A 13,961-nucleotide genomic window follows, 5' to 3' on the forward strand; every position below is an offset into this window, starting at 1 on the left:
GCCCAAAGTCATCCAGCCAAGGTCAGTGGTAGAGCTGACACCTGATGCCAAGTCCAATGATCTTTATAAAAATCATGAATGAATCCCACTAGACTCAAGACCCTCACCTCTCCTAAAACAGAGTCACCAGAAAAATTCTCATTATAAAAGCACAAGAGATCTCACTTTTCATCAACAGACCAAATCTAATTCATGAAAACATGCACTTTTAAATCACTCCAGACATCTACTGTGCTCTATACCTGGGAAAGTTAATTTTTGTAAGTTTAAGGACACATATTCATAATTCAAGTTCAAATATTCAACTGATTGTTATCCACAGGCCCTGGATAACAGTAAGGCAGAAGATCATTGAAAAGAGACACAAGTTTCTGCGAGGAATCTGCCTTATAGAACGATATGATATTGTACATGGCACCACTCCCAGGAAACACCAAGACCAGAAAGTTCTTACTATGGTGGAGGCCAGAAGTCAGAACACCAGGAAAAGACCCCTTCACCTCAATCCTAATTTTTTTCTGGCCGCCCTGTGGTATATGGAGTTCCTGGGCCAAGGATCAAACCTGTGTCCAGCGCTCCCAAGAGGCTATCAATCTGGTTGCACCACAGCAGGAACTCTCTTTCACTTCAAGGGCTAAGTGTCCAGTGCCCTAGCTCTGGCAGAGCCGGGGTCAGAACCATTTGTCCCCCAGGAGCCCACATGCACTCCCGCCTCTCTTCCCCGCCCACCCTGCCTATTCCCAGGTAGACGGTGAGGAGACAGCAGCCAGGAACGCCGCAGCCCATTGTTCCAGAGAGCTCGAGGACACCTACACAGACAAGCCTGTCCTCTTCGCTCACCCCATGCCTTGCATTCTCCTCATCCTGAGTGACATGCATGACCCCTGGGGACCAAGGCACATGTCCCGAGAGGTGCCCCAAAGAGGGCAAGGGCTGAGGCAGAGGCAAAGCTGCTCCAAACCCTCGAGACACAGCAGAAATGTCATAACTCATGGCAATGACAGTGCTGTGGCTTCAGAGCACAACTATAAACAAAACTCAATTCCACCACTGGAACACCCCTGAGGCGACAGCAAACCAGGTGGGAGACTGAAAACAGGGCTCCCTCTGTGCTCCCAGAGAGGGGCCCCACCCAGTCAAGCAGGAAGCTCCTCTCCTGGGCCACCTGCCCCCAGACAAAGAGAGGCCCCAGCACACAGGCCCACCAACAATGCTGGCCCAGTTCAGGACAGAAGAGTGGATCCATGTCAGAGGTCTGTAAGTACACCCACGTGCCCCCCAAAATAGCACACAAGTATGGAAAGCATCTAGAAAAGCAGTGAAAAACACGTAATCTATTTAAAACACCCCTAGCATCCAAAAAAATTTCTGTTTATTCGCAACACTTCTGACACCAAAGGTGGGGTGTCCCACAATAGAATTCAGTTCTGACACCAACTCCCTGGAGTCCATGCAGACCCCCAGGGTAAGGGGGTCCCACTCTTCAGACACCGACGGCAAGCAGCGGTCGCCCAGGGTGCTCACAGCTCTAACCTGGCTACAAACCAGGGGTTCCCATGGTCCCACCTCAAATTACATAATCTGCTGGAAAGACTCATGGAACTCAGGAACACGTTCCCCTGACTGGTTTCTTAGAGCACAACCACCACCACCCCCGCCCCACCCGAGTCTCATCCCGGAAGCTGAGCCCCAGCCTGCAGGCTCATTACAGAGTTTGGATTAACTCAGTGGCCAAACTGGTGACAATTCAATCCCTAGCCCCTCCCACTCCAGGAGGCCAGGGGTGAGGCTGAGCATCCAGCCCTCTAAGCACTGGATTGCTCCAACATCCAGACCCCATCCTGAAGCCTTCCGGAGACCTACCCAAGTCACCTCATTAGCATAACCCAGTTGGGGTTGAAAGGGGCCTACTGTAAATAGGACCCCCACTCACCCTCAGCACTTAGGGTCTTAAAGGCTGTACAAGCTCTGTGCCAGGAACCAGACTGGTATCACAACAGCACAGCCCCACACAGCTACTGACTATTCTTCACCATTCCTAAGCAACTTATTTTCATCTGACATTTCACATCTGCAATCTCTAAAGATTCTAAAAACTTGGGACATTTCCTGATAAGCTTAACCCATTCAAGATCATTTTATTTCTGGGTTTAATACAGAAATAAAACAGTCATGTGATGAGAAAGCAGAAGCGTCTGCTGCAGGGGTGAAGGACAGGCCCCAGGGAGACACTCACTCATGCTCGTTTGGACTCTTACACCAAATACCTGTAACCCGGACTGAGGTCCTCAGCCTTCTCACAAACCAGTGACAGGAAGTGGAGTGGCAGGGACACAGGCTTCGGAGTCAGGCGCCCGCAACCAAACGCAGCTGCGTCTCGTCTCCCAGCAGAGTAGGGCTGAGCGGGCCCTACCCCCAGAGCGGCCCCCCAGAGCAGAGGGCTCACTTCCACCACCACATGTGGCCACAGGGCTTGGCAGTGGCCGTGGGACTCCATCTTCTGAGAACTTATCACTTTATTTCTGTTTATAACAAAACAATCATAGATTCCCAGACAGAGGAAACAATCTAAGACCTTTAAGGACCATCACAGAAAATCTATATTTAACCACAATTTCCTAGAACAAAGTTTATGAGACCAGGTAGGGCAGAGAAAACTAGCTGGACTTTATTTGACGATGGTCCCGATGCCTTGTCTGCTACGGGGAGCCACCTTTCCTACAGATGGAAGACTGGACCTATTAGTAAAACAAACCAATATACTTAAACATGCACAAAAGCCAAGTAAGTAATTACTTGGATTGAAATTACTGGAAACACTCAGAAATGACTCACATACATGACTTTTCATATTGATTTCCATCTTTATTAAAAGTCCCTTTTAAAATTGAATTTAATCTTTGAGTCTTGTGTTTCCTGTAGGACAATGGTGGCTGCCTAAACACAAACATGTCCTTACATCCTCTGGAACCATACAGATCAACAGGGGCAAATACAACCATCCATAACCCATTCAACAGCAAAACTAGCAGACAGAATTCGGTGAGACTTCACTTAAATAAAACTCGAGAAATGAAAACCTCAAACTAGCAGAGCCAGTGACACAGCCCATGCTGGAAATGGGGGGGTTGGGAGGATTGTGCCTGGACACAGAGCCAGTGTGGCAGGGTCCCAGTGGCAGCAGTCCACAGATGCAGCGCCCAGCAAGCAGGGCAGGGAGGCAGGCGTAAGACCTAGAGGGCCTGGTGGGCGGGGCTGGAAACTGGGAGCTGGAAGGAGCCTGGCTAGAGGGGTCAGCCCCAGAATCTGGGGAGGGGAATGGGGAAGGGGAGGACTGGCAGTGAAGGGAAAGAAAGCAGAGGTCTTGGGAAAGGAAGGAGCAGGCAGAACTGGAGTTGCAGCAGGCCAAGCCCCAGAAACCACCCCACCCCCAGTCATCAAAGGAACGGCACTAGGGGTGCCGACCAGAGAGCGCAGTCAAACCAAAGAACCCCTCATCTCCCACCCCTGACCTGCAAGCTGGTACGTGCCCACTAACCCCCAGACCCAACATGGAAAAGGCAGGTGGCATCTACACAGCTACTGTGTAAAAAGAACTTCACAGCTGACAAAAACAGGTCCCAAGAAGCCACAGGCAGGGGAAGCAATGCCATGTCATTGAAACATTACTAAGCAAATAGTTACAGCTACAAAACTACACTCCAAGCCAGAAACTCGAGCTCCAAATGGAGGAGCACACAGACTATGCCCCCAAACACACCACTTCAGCAAAAGGATGATTTTGAGCTGGAGGCAAATGAGAACCACAGACACAGAGCTTCCTTCCCACGAACCCCCTGGAGCCCCCTTCTCCTGGTCCTGGCCGCTTCCCAGTGTGCTGCCTGGCACCTGTGACCTTCCACTGTCCTCTACTCAGCTGTCCCCTGAGCACTCATGTCCTCGTGTTGCTGGAGGACCTTCAGGGTGACAGAAAAGGGGCAGTTTTTCCTCCTCTACATGCACTGAACAAAGAAGAAAGCAAATTGTTTCAAAGTCTAGAAGGACTGACAGAAAGAGACCAAATCATCTAGAAATGAATCTTAGCTCTAATACATCTAAGGGAGAACAGGTTCTAGGACACTGAGGAGAAAAATGAAAACTGCCAAGAGGATACACATGAGATAAAGGAGGAAGAGGATCAGAGGGAGAGGGGACAGCCAAAGAGCCAACAGCCCCTAACAGGAGTCCCTGAAAGGGGTGTGTGAAAGAAACACCAAAATGTATTTAAAACCGTAATTGCAGAAAACATTATGGAAACAAAAGATCTGGATCTAAACCCTGAAAAGCCCATCAGGTACTGAGAAACCAATCCAGCCCGGTCTCCTGCAAGCCCCATCCTAGTGAGAAATTAGATTTTATAAGCAGGAAGGCCTCTGGGCTTCCAGGCAAAAAAGCACAGTCACTTACAGAACTGAGGAAACCAGGTGAGCCTCAGACTTCAACAGCAGCATACGAGGCAAGACAACACAGGCACAACATCTGTCAAGAAACTCAAGGGAAAAAAGTGTGAGCCAAGGATCCAGCCTGCCAAGCCATGCAATACGCAGTACTGGTAGAAGCAAGGCCCTAACGTCCAGCCACGAGGTGCCTGGGCACAGAACAGACTGGACATGCTTTATTAGAGATGTAACGCCAAAAAAGGCAGGCTGAGTACAGAAAAATAACACGGACAAGTTTGTTCTGACAAAGTAGAAGTCTCTGACTTATCATGGTCTGATTCATGTTTTTTTGACTTCATGATGGTGTGCAAAAGTGACACGTGTTCCATAAAACCAGGTTTCAAATGCTGGCTGATCCTTCCAGGCCTAGCGACCGGCAGTAGAGTCCTCTCTCGTGCTGGGCAGGGGCACAAGCTGGGCTAGCAGTCAGCCACATCACCACTGATACACACTCAACCATCCTGGACCCAGATGCCTGCCTGCTTCCCACTTTCAGTACCATGCTCAACACACTCCACGAGATGTTCGACATTTTATCAAACAGGCTTTGTGTTAGGTGGCTTTGCTCACCTGCAGGCTAACATACGTGTTCTGAGCACGTGAGGCAGGTTGGTATAGTAAATGCATTTTCAACTGGCGATGTGTTTGCTTGTGGGGACACAACCCTAGTGTAAGCCGAGGAAGCTGTACACACAACTGAGCCTCCCCCGACACACCCAGCCCAGATGGGGGTAAGTAGAACACACACATCGGCTTGCACATAGGAAGGTAATGGGTGTTTTCCAGAGCAGATGATATGCCAGGTGCCTAAGCAAGGAAATGGAGCTAACGGTATTAAAAAAGGTTCATGGCATAAAGGCAAACAAAAATACAAAACTTCCTAAATAAAAAGCAAAGAAAAGAGACCACTGCAAATAAAACAGTTGACCCATGAAGGTGTGTGGTTGGGGCATGCATGTCCACCTCACAGCCAGTCCTCCGGAATGCACGTCTCGCAGCCTTGGATCCTGCAGGTCTGGCAGTGCTGGGTGTTTATCACTGAAAAATATCTGCACATACATGGACCACCCAATTCAAACCCACTGTTCAAGGGTCAACAGTGCCTAACAAATACAACGAAATAGCATTATAATTAAAAATCATCCATATACCAGCCATACCAATAATGTAAATGCCCTGAAGATTTTTAGATGTGCTCACAAAACAAAACCCAACTCTGTACTCAGTATGAAAGACACAGCTAAAATAAAGTTACTCTGAAGCCTCAAGATAAAGAGATGGTTAAAGTTTACCAAATAGGTCAGTCAGCTTTTGACAAGACAACAACATCTGTCACGTGGCAAGAGGCATCATATAATCCTCTTATGCACTACAGCCCTAAAGCAGGCAAACGCAAATAAGAAGGCCAGGATTGTTATCCTGCCATCAGACAAGGTAGAATTTGGGCTCAAACGTAATTTAAAAACTTACTTCATAATGCTAAAGATACAATTCATGGAGTTCCCTTTGTGGATCAGTGGTTAACGAACCCAACTAGGATCCATGAGGATGCGGGTTCGATCCCGGGCCTCGCTCAGTGCGTTAAGGATCCAGTGTTGCCGTGAGCTGTGGTGTAGGTCGCAGACACAGCTCGGATCCCACGTTGCTATGGCTGTGGCGCAGGCTGGCTGCTGTAGCTCCGATTCAACCCCTAGCCTGGGAACCTCCATATGCTGCAGGTGCAGTCCTAAAAGCCCAAAAAAAAAAAAAAAAAAAAAAAAAAAATTTAAATTGAAAAAATAATACAGATACAATTCTTAATGAAATTATTTTAGCTGTGAATACCTATGTACTACAACACATCGGCCACCTTTATAAAGCAGATCCTACAACACAAGAAGACAGAGAGATACCTATAAAAGGAGATATTAACATACCTCTTTCAGTCCAAAACAGGTAAAGTGGACAAAAAAACAAACACAGACATGAAAGACCTGGACAACATAACCAGTAACCAGATCTCAAGGATCTCTATCAAGTCAAACACTCTGATAAGAGGAAACCCACCTCTTCTCAAGGGCACAAGGACCACTCATATCTTAGGTGGCAAAGAAAACCTCAGTGAATTCCCTGATAAAAATGAGATAAAACTATAAATTAGTAATGTTCAAAGAAGGACCTACTACCTGGAACAAATCCCTCATTAACTCTTGGGTCTAATATGAAATACATTAAAATAAAAACACTATATATCAGGATCCATAGGATGCAATTAAAACAGCAATACAGTTTTAAAGGAGAATTTACCCATGAATACTAGGGCAATATTAGAAATAATGGATTAAATACCAGCCCACCTCCCAAAAAGCCAAGGGGAAAAAAAACAAAGAAAGCAACAAAGGCAAAAACAGAAATTAATAAGGCAGGAAACAAAAAAAACTCATAGTCAAAATATTAGTTACTTGGAGAGAAAGAGTCAAAAGAATAAAGAAAAAAAAGGGGAAAAGCACAAACATAAAAGTAACAAGGGAAATAACTACTGCAATAACATTTAAAAAGTCATAAAAGACTACTATGCACAAATCTGCAAATAAATTTTAGAACTTGGATAAAATGAACAATTTCCTAGGAAAATACAATTTACCAAAACTGACCTCCGTAGAGACAGAAAGTTTAAACATTATGAATTCCAGAGGAAAAACAGAAAACTATTAAAAGAAATATCTACCAAAAAGCCAGAGATGATTTCACTCTAAGAGGATTCTATTTAAAACTCTAAACACCAGAGCATAGGAAAGAAGAAAAACTTAGAAATTATTTTTATGAGGCACCTATGACATCAGTACTTCCATTTGAGTAAGACTATACACAAAAGAGCTGTAAATAGAATTCAAAATAAAATATTTAAAACAAAATCCAATAACCCATTAAAAATAATATACTATAATCTAGAGGTTATTCAAGATGTGCAAGAACAGCTCAATGAGGACACTCATTAGTTAACATACTAATAACTATGGGAAAGTCACCTTCACCTCACATATGTTGGATAGGCCTTCCAAACTGAACTCTTCAATCAATCCCTAATGAAAACAACCATTAAACCAGAACTGACAGACAGTTCCTTACTGTGAAAAAAAAATCTTTTTTTTAATCCAAGAGAGTACTGATCTATTAATTTGTTAGATTTTAATTAAATTACCATTACTTATGATAAGCTCTATTCAAATACAGACATGATTAACATTCTGAAATTCTACTTCCAAAAGTTACCTTACAGGAAACTCTTAAGTATCACTCAATGGCAATTTTTTTTTCTTTTTTTCCTTTTTAGGGTCGAACCCACGGCATATGAAGGTTCCCAGGCTAAGGATTGAATCAGAGCTGCAGCTGCTGGCCTACACAACCACAGCAATGCCAGGGATTGAACCCAAATCCTCATGAATACTAGTTGGTGAGCCACAACAGGAACTCCTCACCAGCAATTCTTAAGGTACAAAAGTTTTTACTGCTTTTATCATCTTATCAAATAAATGCAAAGTGAAAGCATAAAAACAGACTATAAAGTCTTTTATAACAGACGATCCTCTGTCCTGTTTATATGGACACTCTTGGTTTATACCTGTTTCTTAGAATCTCAAAAAATCCTAGTTTGGACATTATATTGACTCACAGAAATAGGAAAAATATCTGAAAAAAAATTTTTAAGTAGAATGACAAGTTTAAATGTTATTTACATATAGAGATAATACTTAAAGATTAAGAATTAACTAAAATCAGGAGGTAAAGGAGAAAATGCACTGCCACATAAGCAATGCTAGATTCTTCATTTTTAGCACAATCGATAGACAGTCTCTAAAATCAATAAATCAGGTAGAAGATTTCTAAACTTATTTAGAATTATGGTAGTAACCATCAGAAGAATCACAAAGAAGTTAAAAAGTTACTTCTGCTGAGAAAGATTTAGGAGAAGACTCGGGGAAAATTTTACTTTTCACCTGAAACTCTTCTGTACTCCTCGAGTTCTCCTACCATATGGAGCTACTACATTTACAGCAAACACATATTTAAGAAAATGTAGAAGAAAGCAACGTGGAACTCCACTCACTTTGTTGTCTTTGCTCTTCAAATTGGACAAAAGAGTAAAAGAAAACAAATCAGCATTTGCACCAACAATCACATACCACGCTGCCCACAAGTGCCCGCCGTGCTGCCTGGTGCTGGGAGGCACTGGGCCACAGCAAGCCAACACTGCAGATGCCCCAGGAGTTTTTGTCCCAGAGCCAAGGCCACCTGGGGCCTCCCCACCTCTTGTAACCAACTCTGTACCTCACACTGCTCACAAGAACAAGAATATATGGTGAACGCTGCAAAAATGCAAACAGAAAAAGGCCAATCTGGTGACAGTTTATCATTTGATATACAAACTGTAACATGACACTAAAATTGGAAAACCAATTACAATAATTAAGGGTAACAGGGCTCTGTCAGCTTAATAAGCATCCTGACACCTCATTCAAGACTTAGAGCTCTGACAAGCAAACTCTATCAATCTGCCCATTTGAAAGCTGAAAAAACAGAAGCTCTGAGTATAATTTACTTGGCCAAGGTCACCACACTAGTAAGCTAGAACCTGTATTTGGTCTTCTTGTGTAAACTAGTATACATTATTATAGTTCATATATAATTTACATTATATAATACAGTTATCCAACATACAGATTATCCTACTTATTACAGAAGAAATATATAAGTATACATATATATTTCTTATACCATACCATCTGTCTCTAAGTCATCTGAGCTTAATGATTTTTTAAAAAATTTAATCTGCATTTGAATATCTTTTTTTTTTTTTTTTTGTCTTTTTAGGGCCGTACCCTTGGCATATGGAGGTTCCCAGGCTAGGGGTTGAATCAGAGCTGTAGCCGCTGGCCAGCGCCAGAGCTACAGCAATGCCAGATCCGAGCCACATCTGCGACCTACACAGCAACGCCAGATCCTTAACCCACTGAGCGAGGCCAGAGATTGAACCCGCAACCTCATAGTTCCTAGACAGATTTGTTAACCACTGCACCACGATAGGAACTCCTTGATATCTACTGTGCTGAGGCAGACCCAAGTGCTTTATAAATGCTGTCACATGTTCCCACCATATTTTGGCAAAATTTAAACACAGTCTTTGTCCAAATAAAGCTGAGTGAAGAATACTGATAATTAAAATGGTCTACGATGCTTAAGAAATATTCCCAATTTTCACAAGTAGCTGAGAAATGACAGACTCACAACCTATTTCACGATAATAGGCCCTATAGGGGCTTTCACGAAATCTACTTTGACACTGCCAGATTTATGGCTCCTTTACAAGCTTGGAAACCTGGAAACACTCAAGACCAAGAGAAGACAGTGTCAATAATCCAGAACATCTTTCCATGGTCAGTCTTAAGCCACTCTCTTCCATGTGTGCTGCCAGTGCATGCCCAAGTGCTCTCCTGTAACAAGAGAGAGCGAGAGGCCTTAGAACTGCAAAGCCATCTTACTGTCAGACCCAGGTCAGCTTAGAATCATACCAGCAGTTCATTAAGGTGCTAAATTAGAATTTGCAATTAACTACAAAATTCAACAGCTCATCTCCGGAAACAAATGAAATCAAGACACAATTCTTGGTGGTAATTCTCTATACCATGCAAAGCCAGTGGAAGAGTAAGTTTTAATTTAATTCCACAACTACGAAAACACATCATTGTTTAAGTGGCAGTCAAGCAGACAGATAGGACACCATGACAGTGGTTCCTTGTGACGGCTGCGTCCCTCCACAGCTCCCTTCCTGCAGGGGGATGCAGAGAACACTGACATCTTGCAGACAAGCTTGGACTTGCATCTTACACATAGGAGAATGTGTGACTGCCTTTTCCTCGGAACACATAATGCGTGTTTTCATCTAATTTTACTGAAAGCAACAAAAAAGGAAGCGCTACAGAATAGTAGTGAGAATACAGCATTGCCACAAAACTGGCGCAGGAGGTGTATCAACAGTGAGTGAAGAGGACCAACTGCTATCAGGTTTTAATCTGCAGCCGGGATGAGGGGTCTGTGGCCCGCTGGGCACCTTGTAAGGGCCGCCCTGGTCCCAAGCAGCATCAACTGCCCTCTTCAAAGCACAACTGTTGGCTCTTAAGCACATGGACTTTGTGATACTTCGATACTCTGTGGCTGAGTGTTACCGAGGAGTCTGACATGAAGATGGAGTTCACTGTGGCTTAACAAGCAGACAGGGAATTCTTTGGCTGAGGGATGGGAGGCAGGGGGACATGTGCCCCCGCCTAAGAAGGTGATGACAGCTCCAAGTGATGCCAGGTGTAACGTAAGATCCTAAACACCTAACACTGTGCAGAATCACTCTTCCCACAACAGTAACAGAAAAGTCAGGCCTGGTTTTTGGATTCAAGGAGTTATATAATGCTATTAGCTCTCAGAGAACTGAGTACGCATCTTCCCCAAGCTGTTCTGGAGCCCAGTATTACTGAACACACAGTCCTCGTAGTATAAGTACCACTTACATGGGGCAAAGCTCTTTCAAATATTTTACATCATGAAAAGACTGATGATCCGGTCCATAAGGTCTTTGACTCTGAAATCCTGGCAAAGCCACTTGATCTGTCTGGCTCTCTGCTTCCTTGAAAATAACTGGGCCTGACAATTCTAATGAATATGCTAATGAATATTTCACCGTCTCCATCTTTAATGATTCTCAATGTTTTACAAGCATATACTCCTGGAACCTTCACTCACTGAGGTATCTCTGTGACCCCTATTTTATAGCAGAGGAAACTTAGGCACAGAGGGGCTAATGAACATGCCCCAGGCCCAAAGCAAGAATGACAGACTGACCTGCTGGATCCAGGCCCAACCTAGGATGCACTGACTTTCCTGCAAACTGAGTGTGAAGGTGAGGATCAAAGCCTGCCAACGAAACAGGTGATCAACAGTCAAGGAGGAAAAAGACCTTTCTCTAAAAACAAAAAGCCTTTTCAAAATCCTTTTAGAATTACTGGCTCAAGATTTGGCCTAGTGTGACAAAAACAGCACCGCAACATCTCCGCATAGAAAGGGGCACTCCCCTGAGAAGCATCAAGTGCCTGAGGCTTTTTCCCCTGCCAATTACAGGTTCTCATCCAGGGAAGCCCATGCAGACTTGAGATGCTGAGCCATTAAGACTGCCTCTAGGCATGAGGTGCTATGTGGTTAAATTTTATTGAATAAATTGTAATTGTTTTGTGAACCAGAGAAAGGACTCTTGTTTGGTGTTCCCATCAAGTAAGAAGCAGTGGCTCCTTATGTACTGTCCTAACTTTTAAGGGGGGAATAAATTTATAATTCACTGCTATAATCCAAACTTCACATCACCTGAGAAATTGAGAAACCAGCTGGGATAAATGACCTTTGGTACCTTTGAGCCCGCACTCCAGCACTGCGTGAAACCTGCAGTTAGCATTTCATGGAGATGCTCAACAACGATTAAGTATTACAACCAAAAGAACGAGGGTGGCAAAACGAGCAGGTTCTAAACTGAAATAAACCTGTGTCTAATAGCGCAACAGTTAAGGATGGGTCCCTGGTCCTCCTCAGAATAAAAACTTGCTCTGGGTGTCCGCAGAGGATCTTTCCCTTTCCAAAGGGAAAAACGGAAAAACACCACGAATTTTCCGCCTCTCTCATCCTAAACAGCTGAATCATTCACATATTCTACTGTCCAAGAACTGTCAGTGCAGGCTCTGCTTTTTTGGGAAGTCCGAATTTAAGACCTTCCCTAGGAAAGCACAGAAGAATCACTGAAAATGGACGGGATTCCCCAAAGACGCAGACTTAAAAGAGGAGCTACGTTATCCTTAATCCGTAGGAAGCCCTGGGCTGGGTTTCACATGAACCTTCTACGAAGAAAACGTACTCGTTCCTCCCACGGGTATTTATTAAATGTGTACCTGGCGCAAGGGGCGCGGGCACAGGGTGGTGGAATGCGGGAAGCTAGGCCCCACCACCAGCCCGCCGCCCACCCTCCCAGCGCCTCCACCCACTCAGGTCTCCTGAGCTACGCGTGGAGAAATAACAAACCCGTGTGGCTGCGGTGGGGAGGGCCACGAACGCCAGGTCGGGGAGGGTGCGCGCTTGAGGGTCCTAGGGAATCCCTGGAGAGTGTCGGGGTGGCCGAGAGGGTCCCAGGAGGGCGTGTGTGGGGGGGTTATAGAGTGCCCTTGGGGATCCCTGGGGTGTGTGGGGGCGGGGCCGGGGGGTGGAGAGACTTCCTGGCGTGCGCGTGGGGGGATGGGGGGAGCTCGGTGGTCCCCAAAGGTTTGTGGGTGCCCGGGGGATCCTAGGGGACCCCTGAAGGGCGCGTGGAAGGCCCCGGGGACCCTGAGTAAAGTGTGGGCCGCCTCCTGGAATGGAAACCCTCCCCTCAGGACCCGCGCGGTCTGGCGCTCACCCAAAGAGCCCGCGGAGGAAGGAGTGGGAGGCCTTGACTCGTTTCTCGGCCTCCGCCATCAGCTGCACCGCCTCTCGCTCCTTCCCTGCGTTGTCCATGTCGACAGCCGCGGCCGCCTCCACAAGCTACTCCCGAGCCGAACGCGTCTCCCGCGCCTCGTCCTCTGGCAGCGGAGGGGCGCGCAGGCGCGGCGCGCAGCCTGTCGGAAGTTGTAGTCCGAGCGGTGGCCTGGCGGCGGGAGTGTGCGAGGCGTCAACTACAACTCCCAGAAGGCCGCGGAGCCGGCTGGAGGCAGGGGCTTCGGGACCGGGGTCCTCACCCTCTGTAGGGCCCTCTACCGAGGAGAGTATTGACAGTTTAAGGAGGCGGGAAATGGAAAAGTTCCCACGGCTTCCAAGGAAGACCGCCTCAAACACTAGCATCACGTTAGTTCAGGAGTCCCTGCCCAGCACGACCGACCGTGGTCAGGGGATGGACGGGGAGGACACGGGATAACGGGATGGATGGGACGCGGGATAACGGCGTGGACCGGGAGACGGCGGGTGGCAGGCTGGAAAGCTCCACTGTACCGCTTGCATTCTGAGAGCACGCTGTAAGGCGGCCACCCAAGCAGCTGCACAAACCTTGTGATACTGGCCCATCTTCCCACGCTCCAGCTACAGCTGCAGGAAGAGCCATGTTTTTCTCCAGAGCAAGGCGTTTAGATCTGTCAGGCGTCTCTTCCTAGGCTATAGAAGACTTGCACATATGCAATATGTGCATAATTCTCCCTTTTTATTGACTGGATTCTTTTCAGTGGATGTGAGCAATTGAGCTCTCTTGCTCTTTACATAATGTTGGCCATATTGTGGGGTGGGCCTCTGGGACAGCCATTCTCCCTGCCAGGAAGACTTCGAATCTCCCAGGAGAGGTATCCATAGATAGGGGCTATTGTGTGCCAGCAACTTCCAGGACTGTCCCAGAGGGAGTTATTTTTTCATACAAAGTCTAGACCATTTACATTTGGCAATGCTAAAGCAGAG

At 46.0% G+C, this 13,961-nt stretch overlaps 1 protein-coding gene across 1 annotated transcript in view; it reads right to left on the reverse strand.

The window, feature by feature from the left end:
* NAPB (NSF attachment protein beta) overlaps positions 1-13,137 on the reverse strand; it is a 34,667-nt gene extending 21,530 nt beyond the window's left edge. The window contains exon 1 of the mRNA XM_003134297.4: positions 12,940-13,137. Within this exon, the coding sequence (XP_003134345.1) occupies positions 12,940-13,037 (98 nt within the window). The 5' untranslated portion in view covers positions 13,038-13,137. The remainder of the gene's footprint in view (positions 1-12,939) is intronic.

The sequence above is a fragment of the Sus scrofa genome, chromosome 17 (genome assembly GCF_000003025.6).
Source record: "Sus scrofa isolate TJ Tabasco breed Duroc chromosome 17, Sscrofa11.1, whole genome shotgun sequence".
In the NCBI taxonomy this organism is placed as follows: domain Eukaryota; kingdom Metazoa; phylum Chordata; class Mammalia; order Artiodactyla; family Suidae; genus Sus; species Sus scrofa.